The sequence below is a fragment of the Anguilla anguilla genome, chromosome 6 (assembly GCF_013347855.1).
Source record: "Anguilla anguilla isolate fAngAng1 chromosome 6, fAngAng1.pri, whole genome shotgun sequence".
NCBI classification, from domain to species: Eukaryota; Metazoa; Chordata; class Actinopteri; order Anguilliformes; family Anguillidae; genus Anguilla; species Anguilla anguilla.
Window position 1 is genome coordinate 59,606,853 of NC_049206.1, and position 24,541 is coordinate 59,631,393.

Sequence of the window (24,541 nt, forward strand, 5' to 3'; positions counted from 1 at the left end):
AACCTGGTCCTTATTAACTACAACATGCGGCAGTTAGCGACAGACGACTGAGTGTTTTCTTTTTCTGTTGACGTGCACGGTCAGCATGTCCGTGAGTATTGTGGTCTGTGTGCTTTACTCCAGGCAGGTTCAACAGTGAAGGAGAGTGGGAGAGAGAGAGTGAGAGAGTGGCAGAGAGAGGGAAAAGGGAGGAGAGGGGGACAGAGGGGGGGAGAGAGAGAGAGAGAGAGAGAGAGAGGGAAAAAGAGAAAACAGGGTTGATGAACCGAAATCTCACCTACATTCACCCTCTTACAGCTTTACTGTACACTGCCTGGCACACTGGACTCAGGCCTTATAAGCAGGTAAGACCTGTTCTGTGCGTGCAGTCATCAGGTTATGAAACAAAATGCATACATTCATGGAAGAGTAATCTATGCAGAGCAACTGTAAACAATAATAATAAAAATAATAATAATAATTTTAGCTGTCCTGTATTCGACCCTAAAGCCCATTTAGGCCGATAAGCTGAGAACTGTGATGGTAGAGAAGTTGTCTGACGTGAAATTTCAAGTGACTTCAGGTCTGTGGTGCTTTTTTTGTCCCCCAAGAGTTTCTCTGTTTTTATCGAGGATTTAGAGAAAACAGGCATTAAATTGCCATGGGAACCAACAGCGTGTTGGCTGAAGCTTTGATCTTCTGCCAGCAGTCACGACTATGTATGAACGCCCCCAACAAAAAAAAAAGAAAAAAAAAGCTTACCATTTCCTCAGTTTTTTCCTTTTTTTAAATAAAGTGAGACTATTCGCTTAGCCACTAGCTACTGGAAACAGTGAAGTTCAGGTTCATTCTTTCTTTTTTTTCCCATTTTCTTTTTTTGTTGTTGTCTTCATATCCAGGGCAGGACCACATGCTAATCAGCGTGAAATATAATAACATGACCTCCCGCACTGGGAGGGCACTGGAAGCCACTGGCTGAGTCTTTTAAAATTTTTTAAATTAAAATAAAATGAACAAAATAAAAACAAGAGTCTCCTCAGAGAGCAGCACGGTCCTTTCAGCGCTGAACACGAGCAGGAAAAAAAAGAACGAGCGATTTGCTGCTCCCATGTTTTTTGGGGGGGGGGGTGGTGAGGTGTGGGGGGGGGGCGGGTGAACAGACGCAAATGAAAAACACTGAACCCAGCTGTGAGCAGCAGCAGCAGCGCTCCTTGTGGGGGGGGGTGGGGGGCAGGGGGCGGGGGGGCTGGGGCTGTCCCTTTCACGGATGAGATGAGGTGGCTGTCGCCCCCTGGCTGTGGGGCAGGTACTGCGCCCCTGAGTTTAGGGAACACATGGAGGAGGAGGACGAGATCCCGCAGGGCTGCTGACACCTGCGGACGAGAAAACAAAGGGGGGGGGGGGGTCACGTTACGAGAGCCGGCAGATCCACCAATGAGGCGTGCCCGCTGTGAGAGCACGCAGCCAATCACATCGCAGTTTCTCTTCACAAACAGGAAGTGGTTAACGTAAACAAAGGAAGGAGCGGAGCTAGATGGCTAGCAGCTGCCAGCACTGGAGGGACTGCAGCAGCGGATGGTGGCATCTGTAGCAAAGCGATTAGCGTCAGCTGCTTGGCAGTGCAGCTGCTTTCTCGGGTAAAGAACACTGTACAATGACATGATCCAATCCAACTGGTTACTTTATGGGATAAAAACAAAACATGTAAAAAAATGTTTTGCAGGGGCTGCAGATGTTTCCTGGGTTTTAACATGAGGACATGTTAATATCTAATTAATAATTAGATATTTAAAAATGTATTCTAATTAAATCACAGGGCTCACAAATTTAATCTTTCCAAGACAGCGTCAAAATGAGCATTAGCAATAAGAGGTAGAGGGGAGACTAGGTGGCCGGATTTGGACCAGGATTTGGACCAGGAGACTGGAGTTAATGCCCTAGTCTTTCCAAAAGTGCCCGGGGATCTTTAATGACCACAGTGGGGTCAGGACCTCAGTTTAGCACCTCATCTGACGGACAGATGACAAATCTAACACCCCTAGCAGCAGGAAGAGCACCCAATGCAAACACCCCAACGGGCCCCAATGTGGACCAGAGCTACGGGACGCATGAGTTACAGAGGTGGGGTAAACCACAGGTACACACAGCTCAGCCGAATAAAGAGCCCTAATTAACGTCAAACAGAGTAACGGGTGGCGTCTGACACGCAGGACATTAGCGGGAGATTAAGGATCCCCCCCCGGGACGGGTGCACGCGTGGTTAGCGTGTCGAGCTAATCCCCGATAGCGCTTCCGTCAATTAGCGCCGTGCTTCTCTTTATCACCTGTCAGCCCGAGTCCCCAGAGCAACGGAGCGGAGTTCCGTTTTAAAGAGGGGGGCGCAGTTTTAAAGAGGGGTGCGCAGTTTTAAAGAGGTGTGCCAAGGCCACGACTCCCATAATAATTTAATAATTTAATAATTTAATAATTTAACAATGTCTTTAATGACACGACCGTCCAAAGGTCTATTTTTGGCTGGCGGATGTCACTGCTCCCTGGGTTGAGAGGGAAATTCCTTTTTTCGTGAATTTGTTTCTTGCCTTGCTGCTCTCTGAAGTGTCTTTGTGACAGCTCTCTGTGATAAGCGCTATACAAATATTCAGAAGATGAAATTACTAAATGTTTTGATGTCTGGTGGCAAAGCGGCAGACGGTAACCGGTTAGACTCTCGCTGTGCGGTAAAAGGCGCTCACCAGGAGCGAGACTTGCGGACGCGCGCAGCGGCAGTCCTCTCCCTGTAGGAGGCGTTGTCGAGCAGCAGGTCCCGGCCCAGCTGCAGCGCCAGGTCCTGCTCCGGCTTCAGGAAGTCCAGGTGGAAGGTGGTGGGCGGAGTCATGTCCAGTTCCAGGAACATGATGTTCTCGGCCTACGGGGAGTCAGAAGGGCCAAAAATCACAAGGAGTTAATACGGTGAGTGAGTGAATGGGTGGATGAGTGAATGAGTGAATGAGTGAGTGAATGAGTGGGTGAGTGAGTGAAGGAAGGAGTGAACAAATGAGTGAGTGAATAGGTGAATGGGTGAGTGGGTGGGTGAGTGAGTGAGTGTGTGAGTGAGTGACTAAGTTAGTGAGGGAATGGGTGAGTGTGTGAGTGAGTGAATGAATGGGTGTGTGAGTGAGTGAGTGTCTGAATGTGTGAGCGTGTGAATGAATAAGAGGTCAGTTTGCCTGCAGGGCTCAGCCAGCTCCCCTTATCTATATATAACTTCAGTTAAAATCCCATCAAACCAGCATCCCGGGGGACGCATAGCTAAAATACCATTCCCATGAGCCTCTGCGGCAGGGACGGGGTCGTCAGCAGAGGAAATGCCTCAGCATCAAGCCTGCTTTCCCTCAGCCTTCCTGCTGTGAGGAGGCGGCCATGTTACCCACAGCCACACATCACCGGCATCCCTTCCGGAATGCAGGCTGCCGTGGCGACGTAACCACGGCAATGGCTGTGACATCACACCGTTCTAAACTGCCGTTTTTTTCTTTCTCTTTTGATTTAGCTGTAAGTGCTCCTTGCGTAGGTGAGCAGACTCGAGAAGCAAAGGTCTTGAATTCAAGAAGGAGATGGGTGAGGGAGGGAAAACTGCAATTCAAAAATTACTAAATAATAAAATAATAATAAAAGCGTTCTTTTCCCCGCAGAGTATAAGTCCAGTTCCTCATATCCACTGGATTAATAACAGCTACACATGTGAAGTACCCGCAGATAAATTAACATTTTTATAACCCCCCACCCCCATCAGCAGACTCTAGACATCTATTTTTTCATAACCAGGCTGAAAAGCTTTCTGGGATAGAAGGAAAATCATCCCTCATTTCAGGCCACGGTTTCATAAAAGGATTCTGAACAGCGAACAGCGACTACACACTCCTACGTTATCGTAACAATCCCCCACCGACCTACACCTACCCCCCCCCCAGCCCCCCACCCCACCCCCCACCTCTTCCAGATAAAAAAAAACCTCAGCCCATCAGCCCAGCACCTACCCGGTATCTGGAGTGAGCTCCCATCGCTATGGCAACCCGAGCGTGCTGGCTGATTGGCCGCTTGTACCCCACTGCAGAGGTAGGCCTTCTCTTCATCTGAACGGATTTACTGCAAAGAAGAAGAAAAAAAAGGGGGGGGGGTGGGCGTTCAGCAGGGGGGGGGGGGTTTAACCTACTTCTGTGGTAATTACACCCGGTAATTACTCTATTGAAAATGACACGCAGTCCGTTCCACCTGGGGGGGGGGGGGGGGGTTTGGGGGGCATTCCACAGCACGGATCCACGCGCCCACATTTTAAACCATTTACGCTGTAATTCAAAACAACCAGAAGAGAAAAAATAAAAATAAAAACTGAAGATGCACACTCAGGAAAATCCACGTCTCAAAAAAACCCCCCTGAAAGGACAATACTGACACCCCCCTTCCTGCCCCCCCCCCCCCTTGAAGAAGAACAGACAACAAAACCCCCAGCAAACAGGACATCTGATTTATGGCCTTTAAGACAAAAAAAAAAACAATAACACAACCACAAGTGGGCTAAAGAACAGAAAACAACGGCCTAATTCTTCCGTTATACAACAGGGCGGTCTACGTTACCGGGGTGGTCTACGTTACCAGGGCGGTCTGCGCTACCAGGGCGGTCTATGTTACCAGGGCAGTCTACGCTACCAGGGCGGTCTACGTTACCGGGGTGGTCTACGTTACCAGGGCGGTCTGCGCTACCAGGGCGGTCTATGTTACCAGGGCAGTCTACGCTACCAGGGCGGTCTACGCTACCAGGGCGGTCTATGTTACCAGGGCAGTCTACGCTACCAGGGTGGTCTACGCTACCAGGGCGGTCTACACTACCAGGGCGGTCTATGCTACCAGGGTGGTCTACGCTACCAGGGAGGTCTGCGGTACCAGGGCGGTCTGCGCTACCAGGGCGGTCTGCGCTACCAGGGCGGTCTACGTTACCAGGGCGGTCTACACTACCAGGGCGGTCTGCGGTACCAGGGCGGTCTGCGCTACCAGGGAGGTCTATGTTATCAGGGCGGTCTACGCTACCAGGGCGGTCTGCACTACCAGGGAGGTCTGCGCTACCAGGGAGGTCTGCGCTACCAGGGCGGTCTATGTTACCAGGGCGGTCTGCGCTACCAGGGCGGTCTACGCTACCAGGGCGGTCTGCGCTACCAGGGCAGTCTACGTTACTGCGAAATTTAACAAGCGTGTGCAGTATTGAGGAGCCCCTTCACTGCGCGTCCGAGCTGACCTCCTCTGCCTGGGGAATCTGGCCGAACTCCAGATTCATTAGAGGAGAGGAGGCGTTTCAATCAATCCTCCGCTCTGCTCATTACCCGGCAACACCGGCCTGGCCCGAGGAACCCGCTACGTGCGGGGAGAGGAGGTCGCCCATTCCCCAAAATCAAAACGCACAGCGCCCGGATTTAACGGGGGCCTGGTCATGCTGACTGCGTTCTCGTTCGGTTTGTTCACAGGGTCCTTACTTCCGTGAATTAATTAACAGATCTGACATTTCTTTTTGGATTCTACTGTTCAGAGAATTGTGCGTGAAACCCATTAAAAGGTTTTCTTTTTTCCTTTTTTTTACCAGGTAGCCTGTGATCATTAATTGACGGAAATGAATTAATTTGGCAATCAGAATCAGAGGCACATACACACGGCAGAACAGAGCAAACCTCAACACCGCAGAACATTAGCGTCATGCTAGACAAACTACAGCTGCTACACAACAGAAATTGAGATCTCACCCAAGCAAATACATAGACTTGTCTCATTTTTGCAGCACACAAAAAAAACTGAACTGAATTTTTCGCATGCCCCCCCCCCTTACAGGAACAGTGACAATCCCTGACAAATTGCTACCAGTGAACTTTGGCTCGGGGGCCTTGGGCACGTCTGCTCCCTTGATTTGGAACCCATCCCCCCCCCCCCCCCCTCGGCCCCTCGGGGGTGTCCATGGATGTGCCTGACTCTGGGGGGACTCACTGGGAACGGGCAGAGAGCCAGACGGCTAAACTGCACTCAAAAGGGCCTTTATGAAAGATCCAGAGAAACCCACACAACACAAGGACAAAAATGCGCTACGTGCACCCCAAAAATCACATTCAAATCAAAATTAACCCCCAAAATCGCATTGAAATCTAAGTGAACCCTGAAAATTACATTAAACTCTAAAACTAACCCCGAAAATCACTGTGTATAAAACGAGCGTTACGAAACCCACGGCAACGTGCTGCGGGCCTGAATGTGAACTCCAGCGTTTGTGAATCGACCGCTCGTGTGGGGGGGGGGGGGGGGGGGGGGGGGGGGGGGGAATTCTCCTCTCCTCCAAAAGCAAGGACTCTGACAAAGAGGCTGATTGTCTTCGGCACAGAGACAGCGAGACACAGCGCTGCACTAATTGAGTACAGGGTTCAATTACTACACTGTTCGGGGAGAAAATGTTAAAAAAAAAATTTTTTTTAAATGAATGACTGTTTCGTGTCCCTCTTGTTCAGCTCCACTGCACCCCCCTCCCCTCTGCTCTGCCTGGCCCTGTCCCTCAACCCACACAGCCAAGCCCCCAGCCCCCTGACCACACCCTCAACCATCCCAGCCCCACCCCCAGACCTCATAGCCCCTCCCCCAGCCCTCTTCCTCCTGCCACACTGGTGGTGTTCCTCTCTCTCTCTCTCCCTCTCTCTCGCACTTGTGTGTCTCCCACGGCAACCTCCTGCCTGCATCCTGTCGGGGGGGGGGGGGGGGGGCGTGTGCCTGTGACCTTCAGCAGGAAGCGTGCGACACGCGGCGAGCAAAAGCTCCTCTTTAGCAGAGATACCAGATACCAATCTGATTGGTTCTGCCAGGTTCTCGGCAGCGTTATGTTCTAGATCAGTGGTTGATCTGTCATCGCCCAACAGTGAGCGTGACACGTTAGCCTAGCCTAGCCTAGCCTAGCACTGACCTGTCATCCGCCTGAACGAAAGGCTGGAACTTCCACTGGTCCTCCTCAGCGTCAAACACCAGCCGGTTCATGATCTTGTTCTTCTCCTCGGGAGGGATGAAGTTCTCGATGATCAGGTACCTGCAGAGGCAAGAGACAGATACTGAGATACAGCAGAGACACATCTGAGACAATACTGAGTCAGTGGAGACATAACAGAGACAGTGGAGACCTAACTGAGACAGTATTGCACTTTGAAGAGTAGGTTTCTTGGAATGTTTTTTCAGTGTTCTAGAACTCCATTGCTTTCAGTTACCAGCAGTGACTGTGACATCAGCCTAAGAATGTTCAGTTCAGAACATTCTAATCACATATTTGTGATCACACACCTTAAAGTGCTAAAATGCAGGAATGTGTGATAGGGTTTGTTAAGAATCTTACAGATTCCCTGCGTGTGCGTGTTTGTGTGTGTGTGCGTGCGTGAGGAGGGTAGAGGAGGTGTCGGTGGGTGCTGGGGGCTATATGTGTGTGTGTGTGTGTGTGTGTGTGTGTGAGGAGGGTAGAGGTGGTGTCGGTGGGTGCTGGGGGCTATATGTGTGTGTGTGTGTGTGTGTGTGTGTGTGAGGAGGGTAGAGGTGGTGTCAGTGGGTGCTGGGGGCTATGTGTATGTGTGTGTATGTGTTGTGTGTGCGTGTGTGAGAGGAGGGTAGAGGTGTCAGTGGGTGCCGGGGGGCTGTGTGTGTTTTAGGAGGGTAGAGGTGTCGGTGGGTGCTGGGGGGCTGTGTGTGTTTTAGGAGGGTAGAGGTGTCGGTGGGTACGGGGGGGGGGGGTCACACACCTCAGTTTGAGCTCCCTGGTCAGCTCGTTCTGCGTCTGCTCCAGCTCCTGCCGCGCGTTCACGTGCTCGTCGTTCACGTCCTGGATCTCGGCCTTCACTGACTGCAGCTTGGCGTGTAGCTGCGCCGCGGGGGCGGGGGGTGGGGGTGGGGGGGGGGCGGGGAGAGAGAGAGAGAGAGGGGGGGGGGGCGGCCATGTCTCAAACGTGAAAGCCAAACCTCCGAGGGCAATTCCTGCCCGTCCTAGCCTAGCCACGGTCTCCTAGCAACTGATCAGTCACCCGCGGCAACGCGCCGTCGAATGCCAAGGGAGGGGGGGGGGTGGGGTGTCGTAGCCAGAAAAGAGATGACAGCCGTGCTGCATGTGCCGTTCATTCAGTCATTCACTGTGTTTTCTACAGGGTTTTTTTTTTATTCATGTGTTCATTCACTGCCCTCTGACTGTCATCTCGCATGCGTCAACAAAAACATACCAGTGAATAATTAAACATTCTCTTCGTTACGGCGACGGCAGTGCATTAAAAAAAACACTTTCCATGCATTCGGGGGTTTAGGTCACATGACCAACGAGGGGAATATGTTAGTACATCAGTGACAGACAAACGTCAAGACCGTTAGGAGTCGTTTTTCCTGTTTGTGTCACTCACCCCAGGGGGCGGATAGAGAACGCACAGGAAGCCGAATCTGTGAATATTCATATCCCGTACAGGCTTGCGTGATGTCACCACCAGGGACAGACACATTTTCTTTCTGATTCTGAGACATTAAGCTTCGCTTTTGGCAGCGATTCTAATTTCTTCGCCATCCTCATAAAATCACAGGGTCAATACGGTCCAACTGCATTGGACGACGTAGCGCGAATGATAATTAAGAGGAGAGCAGTTCCACATCACTAAAATGAGCTTACTCCGCAATCTTAAGTGCTGATTTTAATGAGGTGTCTCAGACATTAAACTGGTAATGGACATTACTCCATGAAACAGAAAATAGATAGAGGAGATGTAACTTTTTTGCCCTATAAGCACAGTTTTTTCATTGGCTGACATTTCGTTCATTTTTATAGTTTAATAATTTCCATAATTTGCATCCTTCTGATCCTACACAACAGCCTTTTGTGAACGCTGAAGCCACAAAGCAACACAGTCTGCCCGCAGACAGCTTCGCTCTCTCAGCGGTAAGAGCCGCTCTCCTGTCTCCCTCTCCCTAAAACTGTGGGAACGAAGACTTGGGTTACGGTCGTGTAACGGGGCCATGCGAGCCAAGGGCGCGGGGAGGGGTGCATTGTGGGAAGGCCGTGAATTTCCCGGCGGAGTTAGTCACAAATCCGTTGAGAGTGTTAGTGAGGAGTGGGGAAAAATGTTATGATCACAGCTTCCAGAGAAAAGGTTAGGGTGCCCGAGTACCATCCCATGGGGAACACCTGGCCCCCCTCCAAAAGATTAATCGAGGAAGTGTTAGCAGCAGAGGCTGGGGAGGGACGGGAGGATTGGGGGGGGCTGGGGGGGCAATAGGGCGGAAGCTGGATGTCATGTGGAAATGGTGTGAAAACTGTAAAAATCGCAAAGGTAAAAAAACAAAAAAAAACAAACCTTTTTATACTGATAAGTGTGGCGGAGCGTGTGTGTGTGTTTGTCCGGAGCGTAGGTTGGCAGGCAGAGGTCCCCGGGTCACCGTGGTGAACACATTCCGGGAACACGGCAGAAAGGGAACAATCGGATTAGCCGGGAATATTGAGTTACCACACTCTCCACTGACCCCCCCTTAGGGGTCAACTGCCATCACAGAGTGCACATTAGAGCTAAACACGTTTCTTCCTGGATGTCTATGAGCCAAGCAGATTTATCCAGTTTTGTTTAGCGTCGTTTGTTGAACCTGAAACCTGCTATGCAAGCCTGGAGCACACGTGTCTTTTTGATTCTCTCTCTCAACATAATGAGTGAAAAAACATAATGACCTCTTACAGGACCCAGAAACAGACGTGTACACCAGATTTTTACTGCAAATGAAAAACTAAATAAAGAAGTCTTTCAGCGCATATTGATCACTCCATCATTACGACACAGGACACACATTAATGAGTGATAACCACCACTGTAACACTGTCACTCTGAGTCATCATACACTGGCACGTGTAGCATCACAGAGACAGAGCTTTGGGATAATATGTGCAAAGATTATGGTGCCTGTGTGATTGTGGTGTGTAAGTGTTGGGGGTGGGGCTAAGAATGTATAGCCTGTGTGATTGTGATGTGTAATTTTGGGGGCGGGGTTTAGAATTCTGTAGCATATGTGATTGTGATGCGTAAGTACTGGGGGTGGGGCTAAGATTCTGAGGCCTGTGTGATTGTGATGCGTAAGTACTGGGGGAGGGGCTAAGATTCTGAGGCCTGTGTGATTGTGATGCGTAAGTTAAAGGGGCGGGGCTTCTCTTCAGGGGTGTGGCCTCACCTTCTTGAGCTTCTTGGTCTTGAGCTCCACCTCCTGCTGCAGGGAGGAGAAGGTCTCCCTCAGCTCCAGCGTCTCCTCGTCCTGCAGGAGCATCTGCTGCTGCATCTCCCGCTCCCGACGCGTCTGCGGGGAGGTACAGGCCAGCGTCACCGCCGCGCAGCCACACCCGCTACCCACACCCGCCAACGCAGCGCAGCCACACACGGTACCCGTAACCGTATCGCCAGTACCACCACAGGCCTGTAAAATGAAACTGACCTGCAAGGGCGCGGCACTGAAAGCTCCATACGCGAAATCACCCCCACCCCCCTTTTTCCCACAAGGGTAGAGAACTGTACGCACGGTGATCCGGCTGGGAACGCTGGCCCGGACCGTGTCGGAATACCGCAGCCGTGAGGTCATGAAAGCAGGTATCCCTTACCGCGTGTCTACATCACACTCCTCATAATAAAGCCAGAGTGAAAAAGCCCTGTGGGCAAGCACGCCAGCGATATCATCGCTATGGGAACCGCATCAGTGACACCATCGCTACGGGAACCGCATCAGTGACATCATCGTCAACAATGAGCAATTCACCTTACACAGTCAGGACAGAGTCATATGCTGTGTGGGAAAGTTGAGTGCTGTTCATTTTTCATGCAACGCTGGGAAAGGCTCCAGCACCACCCCCTGTGACCCTGACCAGGACAAGCGGGTATAGATAATGGATGGTTGGATAGATGGATGGATTTTTTTTATGCCAAGGCATTAAACTGCAAAAAGGCCACCAGTCTAGACTGTGATGTTGCATTTCTGAAGTTTATTTTCACCTCTGCTGACTGCGATAAAAGCCGTCCCCTGCAGCACGTTAGCGTGGCGCTAGCCTGGGAACGTTCTTCGCCAGTCAGTAAACAGCGCTGTCCGTAGCAGCGATGAGCACGGGGGGGTCATGCCAGGCTTTTGGAAGCAGCGATGGACGTTCAGTAAGCCTGCCACTTAAAGCTAACGTTCAGTAAGTCTGCCACTCAAAGCTAAGGAACAACATATCTGGCACTCAAAGCTAAGGTACAATAAATCTGGCACTCACAGCTAAGGAACAACAAATCTGGCGCTCAAAGCTAACGTTCAGTAAGTCTGGCACTCATAGTTAAGGTTCAGTGAGCCTGGCACTGGCTGAAAGCCAACTCGCTGCTCACTGACATTCAAGCCTCATTCAGCGAGCGGCACTCCAGCTGAACACTAAATCAGGAGTGCGGGACCATGCAGAGGAGAAGAGAGAGAGCAGACAGAGTTTCACAGATGAGCTGCTTTCGCTGCTGAGCTTGCAGGAACGTGCACTCGCCGCTGGAGCACGTTAGCACGTTAGCACGCTCACAGCCTTCTGTCTCTTCGCCTCTTTAATTCCGCCACCTCTGCTTCCTTGAGAACTGGATCCTTTTTTTACAAATGGCGGCCGCGGTATGAATGAGACGCATCGCGCTGGTGCGTGTAAACAAAGCGCTGGCTCATTAAAAACACGCTCAGACGTTACGGGGAAGGACGCTGACAGTGCACATTCAGACCTGGACGTGCTCATGATTTATTCATCCCTCTGGATCGTACTCTTTTTCTTTTCGTACTCAAAGGTGATCAAAGGGCCGAGACTCTGTCAGTTGAGGCCTCCCCTGGCCCCCCAGGCTGCCAATTATAGAGGCCCGGGAACGGAAATTGGATTTGGGATTCAGCCGGCGAACAGAGATAACGGGGAGCACAGCTCGCCGAACTGAGGGCAGCGTAACGCTACCCTGCTGATTCAGCGGGATAATCGCGCCAGGCACCTCAATGCTATCGCTATTTCTATGGCTAAGTCTATGGCTATGGCCATTGCTATTGCTATGATTATCGCTAAGGCTATGGCTTTTGCTATGGCTAAGGCTATGGCTATGGCTAAGGCTAAAGCTAAGGCTAAGGCTATGGCTATGGCTATGGCTGAGGCTGAGGCTAAGGTTATGGCTAAGGTTAAGGCTATGGCTAAGGCTATTGCTACAGCTATGGCTATGGCTATCACTATTGCTATGGCTGAGGCTATGGCTATCGCCCCTCGAGCCACAAGGCCAAAATGTTCCTAGTCTCCAGGGTAACAGGGAGATATCTGTTCCGGAAGCATCCGGAAGCTGATTATTTACGGTGAGATGCCCATCTTTGGCCTGGCCAAGGTTGTAGAGTGCACACAATGAACCCACACAGCTCGTAATTTTCCATATGAAAAGACACACACACACACAACGCACAAACAGTGACAAGGATCTCATACATAGCATAGACAGCAATCTCATGCATACACACGCACACACACACACACACACAATAGTGACTGTCACCCACATGCACCACAGTGATCTCCCTAGAGTGTGGTAATGGGTTCTTCTGCCCCGAAGCTCGAGGAGCATCACTCAGTCTGAGCATAAGCAGGCCCAATCAATCACACCCAGAGCTACAGAGTCACTTCCCTCACTCTGAGCACAAGCAGACCCGATCAATCACACCCAGAGCTAGAAAGTCCTTCTCTCACTCTGAGCACAAGCAGACCCAATCAATCACACCCAGAGCTAGAAAGTCACATCACTAAGCCTTAGCACAAACAGACCCCACCAATCACATCCAGAGTAGCAGACCCCATGAATCACCCCCGGAGTTACAGAGTCACTGCACTCAAAGTCTGAGTACAAGCAGACCCCATCAGTCGCACCCAGAGCTACAGAGTCACATCACTCACAGTTGGAGTACAAGTAGACCAAATCAGTTGCAGCCAGAGCTAGACTAACAGCTCCACTCAGCACAACACAGCGAGCGTGCTCAGTATGATCACGCAGAGAAATCACCACAGAAGAAGAGAGGCAGTGTCTCACCTGCTCGGCGATCTCCTGTCTCTTCAGCTCCAGCATCTTCTGCTGCTCGTTGGTGTGGTCCATGATGTTCTTACCGCCAACCAGCAGCTTGCTTTCCATGGCCTGGAGATAGAGGGAGAGAGGGAGTGAGAGAGAGAGGGGGGAGAGGGAGAGAGAGGGGTGAGAGAGAGAGAGAGAGAGGGAGGGAGTGAGGGAGAGAGACGGGGGGAGAGAGAGAGAGAGAAAAGGCCTTCAGATCCACGACACCAGTAGATAATCTTTTTTGTTCATTTCCACTCAGGACACGTTCAGGCTTATTAGATATACACGCACGTCATGAACTGAGTGACGTTGGGGCTGATGTTGTCGTTTTGCCCAGAATTCGGCACTTTGCTCAACTATTGTAGATTCTGCCAGCGTCTCAACTCCTTCACAGCACAGAAAACACGAGCAAAGACACTTAATGCTGCTTGTTGGAAGTCTCAGGAGGGCCGGGCGGCCTCCTTCCGAAGCCCGCCGCCAATCTTAGCCAATGATTACGCTGCTCTAATTACCCGCTGTCTCAGATATATAAACATCTCGAGCGCTGCCTCTGCAGGGAGCCTGATAATCTCGCTAATGATGCTTCTGCCCAGACAGGTTTCCTGCTCATTTCTTTACAGCTTGACAGAGGATCCTGGCCCTGTTTGGAAGACATGTTTTAGCTGACAGACAATGTTCTGGGAAAATATTTCTTTTAGACTTCTGCATTGGCAACACACACACACGCACACGCACATTTGTGAGAGAGATGCTACAGCACGGAAAGTAATTTTAAAACATGTCACATGAATCACCTGCATTTGCCAGTTAGTTGAACCACACTAGACACAAAAGTGGCACTTCTGCAGCGATCATTTTTCAGAACGACAGGTCTGCGCTTTTTGACTTCACCATTTTTTTCCCCAGTAGAAATTTCTCATAATCAAAATGTCACATATAAAATCCCCTGCTCGTTGATATTTTTTCTCTGCACATAAACAACTGAGGATTGTTGTTTTTTTTCCACCACTCTATAAGAAATTTTCTAAATCGCAACGGGAGAATGTGTCACGGGCTAAGAGTCCGAGCGGACGCCGTCTGAGAAAGACGCCGCGTTTCTCTCACTCTTTAAAACATCATCCTCGTTACGCCATCTTCCTGTACGCCGCGGGCCTCGCCTGGGGCAGGACTGCGCGAGAACAGTTAAGATGCGTGAGAAAATGAGAAAGAGGCTCTTGTTTATGAAGCGACTCGGGCAGGAAGCCCGCTTAACGGACACTGTCTGTGCCCCCCCCCCCCCCCCCCCCCCGCCCCCGCCCCCGCCCCCGCCCCTTCTCCGCACGGTCGGCTCATATTAGAGTTATGAATATTCGCATGCGGCCGTCTATCACCGAAGTGGTGCTGAAGTTGGCTTAGTTACTTCCTAACAATCGTGCCAAGACACCAAAAAAAATGGCCGGGTCGTAATAGATCACACTGAGTAGCCTTATGTCATTCCAAGTTGTCTTACTCAGTGTTTAATGAAACAAACGTGATCTTCACTGCCGTCAGTTGACAGTTAGTCAAACAAGCCAAAATAGCCTCGTGATAGCCACCCGTGGGGACTAAATGGCAGGAGAAAATTATGACGTAACGTGACTTTGAATGGAATTAACCACGAGGGTCTGTCCCAGCCGGGGACCGGGTTCGGGACGGGAGGGGGGGGGGGGGGGTTGGACAACACCATCAACGTCACATCGGTCCGAAAGAGACGAGATCGATTGGTTCAGGTCAGAGGAGGACTGGATTATTTCCCCCAGCGTCATGTCGTTGTGACGATAAAGGCGAAACACTTTGAGCCTTTCAGAAGTAAGACCCCTGTTGTCCCTCTGCTGATGCTGGGATTCTTCAGCGGTGTCAGTGTCCCCTCTAAAATGCCCCCCTTTGACTCATCCCAAAATGGGATCTAAACCACAAAACTCTGTGCGCGCGTGCGCGAGGATAAAATACACATGTCCATAAATAAACATGTGGAATGTGCAGCCCTATGTACTGTATGAATGTACAGGAATCCCAAGACAATATTATGACCATAAATAGTTGTACCGATGCGCTCCTTACTTCACATAGAAAACAAACGGACATAAGAGACGCTCCAGCGCTGGAAGAACAAGGCGCTTCTGTGTATAATTTTTTTGGCGCACACCGCCGCACTTGTCCTTTGTTTCAAGTGCGCGCAGTTCGCTTGGTGGTGGAAGAAGAAGAAAGAAAAGGAAGCAACATCAACTGCGCATAAAAGAAACGATTCATCTCCGAGGACACGGATCGGAGGCATTCCTCCTCGCGCTCACGTTTTGATCGCCCGACGACAGCGCGTGGAAACGATGAGCATCAAAGGCTCACTATCGCATCACATCTTTTTGTTATTTAGGATTTCCTCTCCCCAGCCGACTGGCGAGAATTTAACTCTTTTTTGTTGTGTGGCACGCGACAGACTGACGCGGCTGGAACATATGCCGTTCATAAGATCCGAATATAAAAGCGAACCCTTTGAAGAGCCGGTTTTTTTTGGAATTCTAAGAGCTCCGTTGCTTTCAATTACAGTCAGTGATTGTTACATCGGCATGTTCAGCGAAGAACATTCTAATCACAAAATCTGTGAAAAATATGCACTGTAAATGCCGCCTTTTTCTGAGTGTACTACTACTACCATATCACGGAGCGCGTAATAAGCCAACTTACCGTTTTCATATTTTTAAACAACAATTATATTTCATTACTTCATCAGTTTATAACTATAATGTTTCAGACTTGTTTTAATCAAATTTTTGGATTTTATTTTTACGATTAGACTTCTTTGCTTCTTTGTCTCTCTCAATGTGAGGCTCGAGTTCTCATATCTTGGAAGCCAAACTCGACAGCTGCAAGTTAAAATTCAGAGTGGGGTTGTCCGTTGTGGTCCCCTTGACTGAAGCAGTGAACCTGAATAAATTTCCGGCTGTATAAATGGGGATAATCTTTAAAATGGGAATTCTGAAACCCTAAGCGGTGTAAAATAGGCTGCTGGAGAGGAGCCTGTGGCAGAGCAAAGGATCATGGGTAAACGAGAGCCTCTCCTGAGAGAGAAGCGGAACTCTGGGATCCTGAGTAGGAGGAGAACGGAACTTTCAGCTGTGCAGCTGCAACATCACCTGCGCTGTGCGTGTGTGTGTGTGTGAGAGAGAGTGTGTGAGTGTGTGTGTGTGTCTGAGTGTGTGTGTGTGTGTGTGTGCATGCGAATGAGTGTGTGTGTGTGTGTCTGAGAGAGTGTGTGTGTGCGTTTGTATGCGTGCGTGTGTGTCTGAGAGAGTGTGTAGGTGTGTGTACATGCATTTGTGTGTATGTGTGAGCATGTGAGTATGTCTGTGTGTGTGTGTGTGTGTGAGCATGTGAGTGTGTGTGTGTGTGTGTGAGCGTGTGTTTATGTCTGTGTGTGTGTGAGCATATATGCAGTGGAGGAGTCTTTAGGAATGCTTCTAAGGAATGAGGGGGCTGGTCTCTTGCACACTAAACCCCGCCCCCTGGGCATTTAAGCTGCTAATTCCACAGCATAATCCTCCTTCCTCATAACACTCATTTTCACACGACTCACTTAGACGCCAAGAACTCCACATACAGTGTTTATCACCTTAAAAACACATGCCTAAAAGCTAAAACCTTCCCTTGACACAGCACTGCGGTTCGTGCGTTTCACAGCCAACAGACCGCCCTAACGACCTGCCAATAAAAAAAAACTGGCAGATTTTCAGATGTTCTGGAGGGTACGACAGGAAGGAAGGAAGACAGAAGAGAGTCTCACCTACAGAGCGGTCTGAGCCTGTGATTGGCTCGCGGCAAACCTCCGCCAGGGGCCCCCGTCACCATGGGAGACCACACTGCGCTCACTCTCAGGGGGAATTGTGGGAAACTGGGGGGGGTCATTATCAAACCTGATGCGAAGCTGCAGTTATAATGTGCAAAGGAAAGGAGTTATGTGGCCATATTCACACAGTGCCACAGAGTCGGACAGCTGATCTGGGATCAGTTTGGACTTTTAGCTCCTAATGGATAAGGTTAGGATATGGACAGGGGAAGCTGATCCTAGACCAGCACTCCTGCTAAGAGATGGTTAATGTACGAGGGCCCAGAACCAGTAACACTAACACATACCCAGTCCTCCACGCTCTCTAACCTTAACCATAACTCTCTCTTCTAATAAAGACACCAACGAGCAAGAGAATCACAGAACATTTCAAGCAGAATGTTATTACTTTCAACAGCTTTCTTTAACCACAATTACAAATCGGGACCAAGGTTCTTCATCATCAAAACCAATTAAAAAAAACCCTTTGCAATATCAAAGCTACTTTAAAACACTTCATAGACCAGTGATTCAGTCTCTGCCTGCCTGAACACGGAGGGTACAGATATTAATATGTCTATAATAAATGATAAAAGCATGAATAAGGGGAAACTTTTACCTAATGGATATGAAAATTATTATTTTTTTTAAAAACAGCAGCACCGTTTTTTCTCAGTGTCACAGTTAGAAAAACGAGCGGCGTCGAGTTTATTTGCTGAGAGTTCAGACCAGCAGGTCCACAGGGTCCCGTTTTAAATCCTCTGCAGTGATTGGACGGCAGGGAGCACCAGCTGACCTCTGACCTAGTCACGCGCCGACGTCCGGCTCCTCAGGCCGCTGACATCACGTGTCTGTCTGCTGTTTGTCACAGAGCCGAGGCCAGGGGCTGCGGGGGGGTGGGGGTGGGGGGGGGGGGGGGGGGGTGTTGTAATGAAGTTTGGGGATGGGGGGGGGGGAGGGGGGGGCTATTGTTCACCGATGCGAAAAACACACATGACATTCCAGCGGCGTGATGTGCGCTTGTTGCGATCCCTTTCCTGACCACCCCCCCCCCCCCCCCCCGCCCCCCAGGGTGCACTTTGGCACAAAAGGCCGTTCGGAGGCGAGTGGAACCTGAACCAGGAAACGCGACCTCAGCAGCGGGGGTTAAACACAGGCTAGCGCCCGTGTCCACGCGGGCTGACCCTCGCCCCGACTCTGCACCAATCAGCAAGGGCCACCCGAAAAACCGCCCACAAAACACGTCACAAAGAGGTCGACCGCAACCAGACAGACTCCAGACAGACAGAGACATCCTCCTCATCTCCCTGGCTAACTTCCATAGGATTGGCCTGCTCCCAAAGTGCAAGCACTGACTGCGAAATCAATAATAAACAATAATAAAATATTTATAAATAAAGTGCAAAAATTGACTCACAATGTGCTCCATTTCAGAAATCCGCAGCAACACACTTTTAAAAATAATAATGTCGTATTTGTACATGGAGAGCAGTTAACGATGTTGGCAATCACAGAACAGCAAGTCGCTTAATGCAACCCAAAGGAATTCTGGGTAAGCATAAAGCTAAATTGAAACGGTGAGGGAGGAGTTAAAGGCCTGTGCCTGAGGGGAGGGGGGGGGGGTTCAGGGGGGGTTGGGGGGAGGAGCGGTAGCTGAAATCAGAGTGATATTACCCAGGGGAGTGGGCTTATTATAACTCACCTCAGGCAACAAGAAGGAATAAAAACAGGAAAAGAGTCACAGCAGAGGAACAAGGAGCTCGCTCCCAAAAGTGAAGGGGTGACCGGAGGGGTGAGTCTCTCAGAGGTGAGTCACTGCAGGGGTTGGCCTGGGTGTGACTCACCCCCGTCCCTCACGGACAGGGTCCAAAGACCTTTTGGGGTGGAGGCGTGTGGCCCAGCAGCCACCCCCAGGGATGATTAAAATAGGCGTGATGTCACCGTACTGGAAGAGAGCAGAGAGGGGCCAATCATGATGTCTGTTAGTGACAACCCAATGGAGCAACACCAACAGTGATTGGTGGATACCTTCTGGATACCTCCTTCCAGGTAATTCCCAGAGGGATTGCAGACGTAAATGCAGAAAGTGTCCACCAATCACTGTCAGCGTTGTTCAGTTGGCTGTGACATCACGACTGTCTCACCCCTACTTCATTATCTCTCAGCCATCCCTGCCATCGGCTGACAGGCTGGAACGTCGCCACGGTAACCCTGGCTTCCTGCCCCGGGGCAGCTAGCGTATCCCCCGGCAACAGCTCTCCCACGGACGGGCGGTGAAATATTAAGGAGGCCACCGGAACCGAACCGGACCGGCGGCGGCAACGGAACAGATCTGCAACCCGATCGGCACAACACCGATCGGGTTGATCACCGATCACAGCACCTCAAAGTCACCTTATAACCACTCACAGCGCCTCAAAGTCACCTTATAACCACTCACAGCACCTCAAAGTCACCTTATAACCACTCTCAGCACCTCAAAGTCACCTTATAACCACTCACAGCGCCTCAAAGTCACCTTATAACCACTCACAGCACCTCAAAGTCACCTTATAACCACTCACAGCGCCTCAAAGTCACCTTATAACCACTCACAGCACCTCAAAGTCACCTTATAACCACTCACAGCACCTCAAAGTCACCTTATAACCACTCACAGCGCCTCAAAGTCACCTTATAACCACTCACAGTATCTCAAAGTCACTTTATAACACCTAACGGCACCTCAAAGTCACCTTATAACACCTAACGGAACCTCAAAGTCACCTTATAACCACTCACAGTATCTCAAAGTCACTTTATAACACCTAACGGCACCTCAAAGTCACTTTATAACACCTAACGGCACCTCAAAGTCACCTTATAACACCTAACGGAACCTCAAAGTCACCTTATAGCTGCTAATGGCAAGTCATAATGATCTTATAACTGCTGGTGTTCTTCATTATTAATACGAGAGCTCTTTTACTATCCACTTCTATTAATATTTTGCATTAAATATAGCTCACGCGCACAACAATATGTTTTTTTTTATTAAAGCATTGGGTTTCATAATTAGACTGTTTTGACTGCGTTATAATCCATTATTGTATCTATATTGGTGTTTGGCTAACCTCACTGCAAGTATTGAGCTTCAAACAGCTCTGAAGAAGAGCAGCAGTTGTTCTGTAAATGTAAACAATAGCTGGGACATTCCAACATTTTTTCTCATAGAAAATATCCGTGGTTGCCCTGAAGGTTATGCACGTGCTTATCTCAGTGAATCCATAAAACCCCCTCTGTTTAACCTGCAAAGAGGAAACATAATATTGTATTCATTGATTATTCCCAATGTCGCCCTAAAGGCATAGAATTAAACAACATCGCTGGAGACAAAAACATCACTCCCAAGGATACTGTTAACCTTCGTGAGCAAACGTCCGTCAGCTTCCCGCAAAAACCTATTTCTCTTTCGCCCTCATTTTCTATGAACTGTCACAGATATAAAATAAATGACACGAAACACGGCAGCGTCTGACTGTAAAGGTTGCCAGGACACGGTGAAAGTCCCTAAATCTGGTGACTAATTAGCAGGAGTTGGCAACCTGATCCTATGCCCCGCCCCCTCTCTTTCTCTCTCTGATACCAACACTTGTTCGCCCTCTCATTCTCTCTGTACCAATCTCCCCCCTCCCTCATCAGCACCTCACTCCCATCTCTCTCTCTCTCTTGCCCTCTCTCTACCCATCTCTCACTCCTAACGCTCTCTCCATCCGCATCTTTCTCTCTCTCATTCCCTGCCTCTTTCTCTCCCCATCTCTTACTCTCTCTCTCTCTACCCATCTCTCACTCCCTATCGCTCTCTCCCTCCACATCTTTTTCTATCTCTCTCTCGCTCTCTCTCTCTCTCTCCCCTCCCTCTCCCTCTCTCTCTCTCTCTCAGTCATTCAGTAGCCCAGGCTGACAATGCTGGCTTTGTCTCGGACCCCCCTGCCCCCCTCCCCACCCCACCCCACCCATCCCTCATCCTTTATACCCACACGCTGCATTTAACCCCCCCCCCCCCCATGTTAACATGACTAATTAACGTCACCACAGCTCTTTTTGTTCAGGACCAGCTCCCCACCCCCCCCGCCCACTCCCCACCCCTTTTTATTTAGTAGAAGAACGACAGGGCTGGTAACCGCCGGCAACCTGGTTATCCAACCAGCGAGGAGCGGGAGCGTGGTGCCGCTGCACTGGCTGATGGGAGACAGAGCGAGCGAGCGAGCGGCTGCATTATAAAAACCCACTCAGGCTTCGCCGGGGGGTGGGGGGGTAGGGGGGGGGGGGGGGGGGGGGGGGGAGGGGGCGACTCTTCAAAGCCGGAGTCAATCAAACCCGCGCCCGGGCTGAGGGGGTCCCTGAGCATGTGCGCCACGGCGCTATTAACGCCTTCCCTCTCATTATGACCCAGAGCCAGAGCCTTAACGGGAATAGCTGCACACGCCCCCGCCCCCAATGCCACTCCCACCCCCGCCACTCCCCCCACCCCTGCGCCCGCCCCCGCCACCCCTACCCCCGCCACTCCCCCCACCCCCACCCACGCCCCCGCCCCCAATGCCACTCCCCCCGCCCCTGCCCCCGCCAGCCCCACACCCCACCCCACCCCCGCCCCCGCTGCCCCTCCGGCGTGCCGCTACACACCGCCTCCCCGCGCGCCGATGCGCTCGCACTCCTGCGCAGATCCCGCGGGACACAGCTGACAGAAACACACAGCCCCTCCCCCCTCTGCCTTTAGGGGCGTGGCCTAACCCAGCACTGCCAAAAAAAACCGCTGTACGCTACGCAGAGAATGCTTATGAAAATAAGGATCAATAAACAAAATTAAAGACGTTAATGAATGCAAATTAAGGCTGGAAATTCAATAAAGATCAATTCTTTTCTGGATTTTCACAAGCGAAGGGGGCGGTACCTCCACGGCTGCACCCACCCTGACCACGCCCCCTCGTGAGAAAAGTGTACAAATCGGGGGGGCGCAAGCTTCTTTCTCTTCACACCAAACCTGCGGTTCACCAATCACATCGCAGCAGCTGCCGTCAGTCTCAGAGACGGGCGGGGCTTGGCTGTGAGGGCGGGGTTTGCGGGGGGGGGGGGGGGAGCAGCGTCCACATTGACGCAATGCATCCCCTAAATAAGACACAAACGCACCAGACTTCCCTCCTTTTTCTCGCTTCTTTTTTTGGGCCTCAGATAAAAATAGGACTGCCTCAGAGCACAGTTATTAAATAGAGACTGTGCTTTATCTCCTTATTACAGCAATGAGAGCCTGTCGGCAGCGTGAAGGGAGGGGGGGGAGGGGGGAGGACAATTTACCACCAAACCCACAACCTTCCTACACTGCGCTGCACACAAAAAATTACATACACGCCCCTAACAGCTGTCCTGAAGGTCACCCATCATTAGCTGACCTTTGTTTAAAAATCAAAAAAAGGAAATTTTTAAAAACTAAATTGTATTGATTTCTGTTAGGAGGGCTATGGTGCTAGTTTTGAGGATCCTTAATAAAGTTACCCCCCCCCCCCCACACACACCCGGCTTCCCCTCAAATCAGAATCCAGCACATCCACAGCCCCCCTGCCCGGTGTACACCCTTTTTGTGTCACAGCTTGGATTCCGTAATTGCAACAGTAAACATTTAAATGGCTGCCAGTAACTGACTGCCTGTTCCCAGGCCCCAGGAAATCGCAGAGAGCGCTGCGCTCCAGATGGCCTGCACACCCAGAGAGAGACAGAGAGTCTAAATAAAGCCCCAATTTCATCCCTCATTCATTCACAGTATTCTCTCCTAATGGGTCCTCACATGGAACTCCACTTCCTACGACCGCTTTCCCAGGATGCATCGGACCGGACCGTCGCCGGTGCCAGCAGCTGGTTCTGCCCGTGTTCTGCGATTCATCACTAATGACCAGCGGCTGGACAATTCACTGTCAGTTTCGTAGTCTCTTCATAGCTGATCCTCATTCCGATCGCCTTGCCTCAAATGAGGCACAGTTGCGCCGATTCTCAAAATGCTGTCGGACCGACGGCCGTGCCGACGCCAGGCCGCTGGTGAGCCGACGCCAGGCCGCCGGTGAGCCGCTGGTGAGCCGCTGGTGAGCCGCCGGTGAGCCGCTGGTGAGCCGCTGGTGAGCCACCGTTGAGCCGCTGTACGCTCGCACACCAGGTTTGATTCGTTTCACGAGCTGCGTCCGTAAACAGCTCGGGGGGGGGGGGGGGGGGGGGGGAAACTGCGTCAGGCGGGACTTCTAACCATGGCGATCGAACGGCAGCCAGGCAACCTCCGCGACTCCCCCCCCCCCCGTCCCGAGCGTGCGGGGGGCGAAACCGAGCCTCGCAGCTAAATGCTAACGACGCCGCGGATTAACCGGGGAGCGCATAATTACCGGATTACCGGAGCCGTCGCCGGTCTGGTGGGCCTCGGAAAACAGCTGCTCCGCTCGGCGCCGTTGTTCCGGAGCAATCCGCAGAAGAGCAGCGAACGAGCGCGTACACCGCCAGGGTGAGACACAACACGGCCCAGAGCCTGCGCTCTCAATCTCCAGCCACACAAGGGCGCAATTTCAGCAGGGGGGGGGATAGAGGGGTTACAACCCCCCCATCATCACAAAACAGGCCGAATAACTCCCTCAATACAACAGCATGACGATGTGAAAAAATGAAAATCTAAAAATATAAATATACATACTGCACATGCATTCTGCACACACACACACATTTTAACACACACACAAATGCATTCCGCACACACACGTATTAACCTGTATACACACATCCATTCTACACACACACACACGTATTAACCTGTATACACACATGCATTGTGCAGACACACACACATTAACACACAGACACAGGGCCCGTTCCAGCCTGAAGCCGGGTCAGTACCCCAAAGAGGGGGAGCAGCTCAGCAGACCCAGTCTGCTGGTTTTACTGTCAGGGGGAGGAGAGCGCTGCATTTTTCACCAGGTTCAGCTGCACGCCCCGAGAGGAAGTGCGATGGGGGTCTTCGTCTTTTTTTAACAAATCTCTGACCGCTCCTCTTTCCCCAAAACATGCGGGGTGGGGGGTGCGGGGTGGGGCAGGGCTGGAAGCATCCTTCTCCCATAATGCACCTCCACCTCTCACCAGAGAGTCCATGGCACCAGCCACCTGCCCCCCCCCCAACACCACCACTGGCTCCGCTGTTGAGTCATCAATATTTCAGCACCGCGGGGCTGAAGGATGGGGGTAGATGAGCGCCCCCCCCCCCCCTACTGAGGAAGCAAAGCCTTTGTTTGGATTCTGTCTGTGGCAGGAAGCTCTTATAGGTCTCACAGATGCATATTAATATTTATGCATCCCATAATAGTACTGTGGAGATGCTCTAGAACATACTCACTGACATGATGATAATAATAACAATAATAATAATAATAATAATGTCACCATCATCAAAGTCATGGTTATCATAATTATGCCTATGATAATTACAAAAATCTACACTGACTGTGAAGCAGCAGGGCCACCCGTTGCTTAGCAAAATAATCCAAGATATTTTTAATAAGCGTTCTTATTTTAAACCTACTCTTTATGTCAACTCACCATTATT

At 50.8% G+C, this 24,541-nt stretch overlaps 1 protein-coding gene across 2 annotated transcripts in view; it reads right to left on the minus strand.

The window, feature by feature from the left end:
• Positions 1-1,210: 1,210 nt before the first annotated feature.
• LOC118229962 (kinesin-like protein KIF3C) overlaps positions 1,211-24,541 on the minus strand; it is a 32,242-nt gene continuing 8,911 nt past the window's right edge. The window contains exons 2-9 of one of the 2 annotated variants that reach the window (XM_035422573.1): positions 13,074-13,175; positions 10,207-10,329; positions 9,348-9,356; positions 7,761-7,879; positions 6,944-7,063; positions 3,996-4,104; positions 2,712-2,884; positions 1,211-1,352 (exon numbers count right to left, since the gene is read on the minus strand). In XM_035422573.1, coding sequence (XP_035278464.1) covers positions 1,241-1,352; positions 2,712-2,884; positions 3,996-4,104; positions 6,944-7,063; positions 7,761-7,879; positions 9,348-9,356; positions 10,207-10,329; positions 13,074-13,175 — 867 coding nt within the window. In that variant the 3' untranslated portion in view covers positions 1,211-1,240. The remainder of the gene's footprint in view (positions 1,353-2,711; positions 2,885-3,995; positions 4,105-6,943; positions 7,064-7,760; positions 7,880-9,347; positions 9,357-10,206; positions 10,330-13,073; positions 13,176-24,541) is intronic. The other variant, XM_035422574.1, reaches the window with a different exon arrangement.